Here is a 7,241-nt window from a genome sequence, read left to right as displayed (position 1 = left end):
CTGGGTGGGGCCGGCTCTGAGGGGGCCGTGGGGGCTTTAATCCCTCAAGGGAGAGATTTGAAAAGTGGGAGCCCTCTGCCCTGCTTCTGCCGGCCGGCCCTGGCAAGATGTGGGGTGGGAAGAGGTCTGGGGAAGGTAGAATCCCAGCTAAGCCTGCTCTTTGCTTCCCAATTTTGGATGTAGAGTGACTCCAGAGGAAGCAATGGGGCCTGTGACCGGACCGGGCGCCTCTACCTGTATCACTACAACGAGGAGCAGCCGTACATCCCGCTGAGCGAAATCCAGAGGATTGACACGGCTGCCATCCTGGACATCAAATGGTAACGCTGGCCTGTCGAGGCGTGGAGCTCCCAGCAGCCTGGGCTGCCCCTCTGGGGTCCTTTTGACTGTCGGTATGGCAGCAACAGGAATTTTTACTAACTGCTCTGCCCCTGGCTTCTCGCAGGGAAGTATTCTCCAGTTTGCTCCAGTGAGCAAAGGCTGTGCTCGTTTCTGTTGTGCTCTTCTGGTTATTTATGAACAACTGGTCAGCGACTGTGCCCCTCTGTTGTTTAAATCATAACATACAGTAGATTTCCCCTGTCTATACTCGCTTCCAGGCAGGTTTGTGGGAACTTGAGCCTTAGATTTTTCTTAATGGGATTTTTTTGGTCAAGGACCTTCTCCTTGTGCATCCTGGAATAAAAGTTATGACTTTGCTCTCCTCCTTAAATGAAAGAAAGATGGACATCCAAGACTTATTTAACTTCATCTTTTAGGTGCCACATTCCTGTTGCAGAACACCCCATGGTTGGCATTGCAAACTCGAAAGGTGCTGTGGAGTTTTGCCACCTGACTGGGAGCGAGGTAGGTGGCTGTCACGCCTGCTGCTGCTGGTTTTAACCCGTATTTGATACATCTCTGTATTTACTAGCAGTGTGCAGAGACTTGCAGCAAAGCTCTATGGTTTCCATGGCTTCCTTGGTATGCTTAGCTTTTGAAACACTTTTCTCTTTTTGATAATGTTTCTCATAAATTCCACAAATTTGTCCCTGGCACCAGGGAGACTGGCTGAGCTCTACCCACCTGCAGAGTGTGGGAGATGAGTGGCATGAGGGGAGCAAAAGCAAGCACTGGAAACTGTCACTTAAGAATAAGTACGGACTAACTGGTAAACGCAGCCAAAGGTGCAAAGTTGTTAAAAGCAGGGGAAGGGAAGAATTTTGGAGAGGGGTTTCGGTTGGTAGGAGAAAAGAGTTAGCAAGAGAGCCTTTCCCACAGAGTGAAGAAAGCGGGAGCCAGTCTGTAAAGGAATTCAACAGTCAGGTCATCACTTCTCCTGCACTTCATTGCTCATTGAGAGGAAGCAAAGTTTAGGGGGAATTTGGTGCGAGCTGGGTGGCAGAAGGGTGGGATCTGGTGTGTGCATGTGCTTACCCGTCAGCCGGGGCTAAGCAATTGTGGTGTGGGACCATAATGTGCTCGTCAGTCTCTGGAAAACACCTGCCGTAGGAGTGCAGTACAAGTGTTGTAATCTACCTGCTGTCTTCCCAGTCTTAACTCATTCCTTTTCTTTCCAGTAGAAGAACAGCTGCATGTTGGAGCCGTGCTTCAGCGTTGACCTTGGTGCACAGTGTCTGGCCTTGTCTTTAGACTGGTCCACAGGACGAGAGCAATGGTGAGGATGGGAGAGAACGGCTGGTACTGGAGGCCGGTGTGTGCGCGGCAGCTTTTGGGTATCAGTGGAGGACTTTGACGAATGACCCTTTGGTGGCTTTTTTGTGAAGTGGGTTAAGGCTTGGTCCCAGATGCCTCCCTGCACCTTTCCTGGAAGTTACTGTTTCCAGAGCAAGAGTAACAAAGGAGCAACTACACATCCTGTGGCCACTGTAACAAGAGCAGAGACCAAACCAACAACAAATGTGAGGTTGGGCTATGGTGAATGGCGGCAGGTGAGCCAGAGACACGTCTTCTGTTGCCTTTGTTAAAAGGAGAGATCAGAATGGGATGCAGCTACATTCACTGGATCCAACCCTGCTTTTAGAGCGGCTGAAATTCTAGTGTGAAGCTCTGTGTAAGAACTGCTAATTATAGCACGTGTAGGAAGTTTAAACATGGGTTACTGCGAAACAGGAGAGAATTGGTTTGGAAGTGGCTTCTTCCTCCCTCAAATGCTCATACATCTGATTTCAGAAATGTCGTCACTGCGTGACATAACATGAATTAGCTCTACCTTGAAAGAGATGTGCTGTATGTTCTCTGTAAGCTAAGAGCAAAACAGAGACTGGCGCCTCCGGTGTGAGGCTGGAAACTCGGGGGATCAGGCAGTAGTGTGCTTATTGCTGTAGGGCAGCATTTAGTAGCTTTGGCTAATTAAAGCTGTTTCTGTGCACGCTGTTTAATGAATAAGTAGAATTCCCAGTTAAACTTTCTTCCTTGCATTCCTTCTTCCCCTTGTCTCTGCCCATCAAGATAAATGATTGTTGCTATGATGAAAAGTCCCTTTAAAGCCTGTCACTGTTGTCACTTGAGTGACAAATAACCTTGTCTAGAAGTTGAATGTGCAGCCTTCGCACCCCTGTAGGAAGGGGGTGATCCTGTCTCTCTTGTGTGGAAGTTTGGGAGATTCAGTATGGTTTAGTAACTAGCATACGATACAGAACTGGAAAGAAACCCTGAGTCAGCAAATCAGTACCTACAGTTGCAGGTAACCAAGCAGAAGGTCCCTAGTTTGTGTCAGGGAATGCCAGGAAGTCTGTGCGCGGTGAGCTGCAAAGCTGTTGCCAGGGCTCCAGGAACATCATGTCCAGAAACTGCAACTGTGCTGTGCCACAGGAAGAGAGCAGGAAAGGTCAGGATCAGCCAGCGCTTCAGATGTGTGATAGCAGGGAAATAAAACATTTCTTCATAGTCCCAAAAATGGGAAAAGGCTCTGAGAGGTGCTTGTCAGTCTGACTTGGAGGAAAGAGTCCCTCTTCAATGGAATTTGTTTACTGATGTAATATCCAGCATGTGAGAAGTCAAGTTACACATCTAGGAGAAGGACCCAAGGCTGGTTTTCTTTCCCTGATGTGAATGAGTGGCTTACTCCCCCTGTGAGATCAGGGAATGGGGGTCATCGGTGCAGATGATTTTAAGATGGGGTGAGCTGAAGCTGAAAAGAACTATATAAATGTGTGTATTCCTTCCACTGCGCTACCAGTTTCTATCAATTTTTAGTTGAATCAAACACATACAGTACTTAATGTTATGTTATCTCTCTATACTTTGGCTGCTATTTTTTATTCTAACAGCTTCTTAGGACACAAGTTTCAGTAATTTCTAGTTACTGTTGTCTCTCTATTCTGCTGTAGTGGATGTCCTTTGAAAGTGATCAGCAGTGATTCTGAGGGGAAGCTGAATCTCTTCTCCATCGATGAATCTGCTCCTTCTGTGCATGTCCTGAGCCAGTGGGAAGCTCACAAATTTGAGGCCTGGATCGCTGCTTTTAATTACTGGGACACCGATGTTGTGTATTCAGGTCTGTAAGGACTGGGAATCTCATTTGGGGGTGTTGGGGAGGGGGCATCTTGTGTAGGGATATGAATTCCCTGGGGTTTTGTGTTCCAGGGTTGAGTGTTCTGCTTGCATCACACCTCTTGAGAGAGTTGGGGCCGCTGCTAGGGGTAAAAGTTGCTTTGACTGTGGGAAGTGGTCGGGGTTAGTTAGGAGAAGCTGTGCCTCTTCAACTGGACTTTGGTCGGCGAACAAGATTGTAATCTCTTGCGGTGTACAAAAGACAGCCAGAGTGCTTCTAGAGTCCAGTCTTTTTGTCTTCTAATTTTTTTTTTTTGCTTTGCAAAGTGCGGGTATTTAATGCATGTCTCCTCTGTGGTGACGAGTTCTGTGAGCCTGAAATGATGTTTGGTTTGGCTGTTAAACACTATGAGATCCCAGGGCTGAAAAGCATCAGCTCGGTGTTAACTGCGTTGCCTCAGCAGCCTGCACTGGTCCCCTGGATGGCATTCAGGGTGACAGCGTTCTGTCTGTGTGCAGGAGGAGATGACAGCCTGCTCAAGGGCTGGGACACCAGGCGCAGTCCAGAGACTCCCGTCTTCACCAGCAGGAGGTAAGCCAGCCCGGTTTGCAGCTGGATGCCACAGCTGTCGTGTACGAACGTCCGGTGCTGCCGTGTCCCTTCCCAACCACTGAATTCAGAGACATGCACTCGAGTCCTGTTTCTGCCCCCCTTGGGAAATGGAGATATCTATTAGATTTTTTTCATCAGGACAACATCAGGTTGAAACTGTCTTCTCTGTGTTCTTCAACATAATAAACCAACAGCTCACTTCCACACATGAAGATGCTGGCAGCTTCTTTCTAAAAGAATCATCCTGATACACACTTTTATTTTGGGAAATTTTGTGTGTTAAATTTGAATGCCTTTCTATGGACTTCTTTTTAGAAAATATTTTGTCCCTACTGTTCACTCATTTGAAGTAATCTCTTTTTTTCTGGTGGTGTAACTTCTCTTTTAGAATAGGATTAAAACAATACACACAACATTCCAGTGAAATTTTAGTAATTTAATATGTAAACTTAAAATACACTGGGGATTATTGCTGTGGAAATATTAATGTTGGGAGTAAAGCCTCCTGGGAATGGAGTAGTGGTGCTGAAGTTCTTACAGGCTCTGAACAGCAGTTTATGGTGCAAATACTACTAGAAAATATTTGTGCTGAGGGACAGTGTGAGTGGAAGTTTTTCCCTGGAAAGGCTGCTGGATGTGTAGATGGAACTCTGCCTGTGTATTTCACTGGCCTGAAATTTGAGTTCAACTTATTCTCCTTTCTTTATACACCTTGATGCAGTAATGTGGACCTAAAATCCTTGAAATTCAAGGAAGAATCCCTTCTCAAATGGTACATTGCTGTCTCTTCCCTCTGCGGTGTGTTCTCTCTTGCAGACATTCGATGGGTGTGTGCAGCATTCAGTGCAGTCCCCACCGGGAGAACCTTCTGGCTACTGGCAGGTAAATCCCTTCTAGCTACTCTTCACGAATGTGACCAGCCTCCTCTGTTACTTTGAATGTGCTACTGTGTGATCTCTTCAGAAATTCAGTGCGGTGAAGAGCACGCCATCTCATTTTCTTCCGTACTTGTTGCACTGAGTCAGCTTTGCTGCTCGTCTGCATAGTTATTTGTGATATGTCTCCAGCTACGACGAGCACGTGCTGCTGTGGGACACCAGGAACATGAAGCAGCCGCTGGCAGACACCCACGTTGAAGGTGGAGTTTGGAGGCTGAAGTGGCACCCGACCCGTGATTTTGTGCTGTTAGCAGCCTGCATGCAGAGTGGATTCAAAATCCTCGACTGCCGTGGAAGCATGGGTGAGTGTTCAGTGGAACAGAGATGCTCTTGTGCTGCTCTCCTTTCCTGCCTCCAGGTTAACAGGGGAACTCCGGCTCTGAGCTTGCTGGAAAGATCTCCATGTTGTTCATAGCCCTTATTCCAACTTGAGGTAACTCTTGGAGCTCTCCCAGACCTGTCCTCGCTGCTGGCCTGATGGGTTGTGCAAAGGCACTGTCATTATTCACCTGTAAACCTCTCGTAACTTCTTCTCATGGGAAGGAAGCCTGTTTGTTTTGGTGTGAGGGCATTACTGACCGTTCCAGTTTGTACTCGTCTTAATGGTTCAGAGAGTTCGTCTGAACATCAGGTGGTGCTTTCCTGTCAGCAGAAGTTACTGACCTGCTGGCGAATTGGCAGTTGGCTCGGGAGGGAAGTGCTGTGCAGGCTGGTTGATCTAGAATAACACGAATGAGCCCTCCGTGTGAATCAGGAGGTATTTACGTGATTAAAAGCTGTTTGCATTTACATTACAAATACCAACTTGCATAAAATGGTTGCCTTCCTGGGTTTCTCCAGGCCTTGGGCAGACCCACAGCTTGCAAAGTGAGGGTAACATTTTGGCTGTATAGGGAAGGGAGGAACTCGATGTCCATTTAAATACCAGAGTCAAATGCTGAAAGCTCATGGGAAGAACACATCTGCAATTTTTTAATAACCAGAACCTGGTCTGGCAATGTTACCAGTTGTATTTGTGGCTCAGTGGGGATCACTCTGTGATCTGTCTTGTCTTTCTCGAGCCTTTTTAGGTATTTTGAATAATGATGCAGATTAATGCACGTTAAATCTTCTCCTATCTGCTTACTGAACCAGGGAAACTCAATGCTAATGAGAGAATGAGAGATGGCTGAAAAATTGTCAGGAGAGCCAGAACCTCATTCCTCCTAGAATGCTTAACTCTGTTGTGAAAGCGGCAATAACCAGAGAACTCTTCCTGTCGGACATAGCCAGTGCTTGAGTGGCTTGGGAGCAGTCTGCAACAAACTATTTCCCAACTTGATTTCTGCTCATTTCATAATTTTATTTGTTTTTTAAGCGGAAAACATGGAGGAGTGTATCATCCTGTCATCCTATGTCTTGCACAATTCCTTGGCCTACGGGGCTGACTGGTCAAGGCTCTGTCCGAAGGATTCCTTGACTGCGATGCAGGACTCTGCTGCAGCATGCCAGCCTTCGGAGGAGCTGGTGGGAAGATCAGAGGAAGCTGATGAGAGACTGAATTTGCAGGTCCAAAACCTGAAGATAATTTACGAGTCTCCTACAGCTACTTTTGATGTAATATTGGATGAGGAGAGTGAAGACCCTGCCTTGCTGCCCAAAGCAGAGAGGGGTCCTAAGCTGTCTGGGGATCCTGACCTGGTCAGGGGTCCTGACCGAGGGGCAGATGCCGAGTCAGCCAGCGGTTCCAACTCGGGAGCCAAGAGACCCAACGGAATGGGCCTGGACAGAAGCGGTGATTCAACCAGGTCTCTGGACGGCCCGAAAGAAATGAGCATTGTAGCGACCTGTTCTTTCTATGACAATATCCTCCATGTCTGGAAGTGGGAGATGAGCCTGTGACCCCTTCAGAGACACCAAGTACTACATCTCCATCCGAAAGAACAGTTGAAAGTTTGCATTGGCCAGTCCCAAGGGCAAGTGATAGGAACTGTACTGACAACGACTTCTGAGATTATTCTCTGTCTAATTTTTGTTGGGCTTTTCCAGTTTTACTGTTCAGTTTATGAGTCTTTTAAGGCCGGTACCGATGGAACTACTGGTGTTTTATTTTCAGCCCTGGGGAAAGCCTTTGCTTTCAGGAGTGTGGTCAAGCACAGGCATGTCTATTTAGTTTTTCCTTAATGTACTAGTTCAAAGTAGGAGAGCCTTCCTCT

At 47.2% G+C, this 7,241-nt stretch overlaps 1 protein-coding gene across 1 annotated transcript; it reads left to right on the top strand.

The window, feature by feature from the left end:
- Positions 1 to 183: 183 nt before the first annotated feature.
- Positions 184 to 7,037, top strand: DPH7 (diphthamide biosynthesis 7; the record flags this gene model as incomplete). The annotated part of the gene is given in 9 exon segments (XM_010084025.1): positions 184 to 320; positions 759 to 846; positions 1,563 to 1,657; positions 3,333 to 3,499; positions 4,015 to 4,087; positions 4,925 to 4,990; positions 5,176 to 5,348; positions 6,404 to 6,919; positions 6,922 to 7,037. Coding segments are annotated over 9 exon segments (1,431 nt in total), but the record flags the coding sequence as incomplete, so codon positions are not given.
- Between the last annotated feature and the right edge of the window lie 204 nt (positions 7,038 to 7,241).

The sequence above is a fragment of the Pterocles gutturalis genome, unplaced genomic scaffold (assembly GCF_000699245.1).
Source record: "Pterocles gutturalis isolate BGI_N339 unplaced genomic scaffold, ASM69924v1 Scaffold22705, whole genome shotgun sequence".
Lineage (NCBI taxonomy): Eukaryota > Metazoa > Chordata > Aves > Pterocliformes > Pteroclidae > Pterocles > Pterocles gutturalis.
This window is presented reverse-complemented; position numbering and strand designations above follow the sequence as displayed.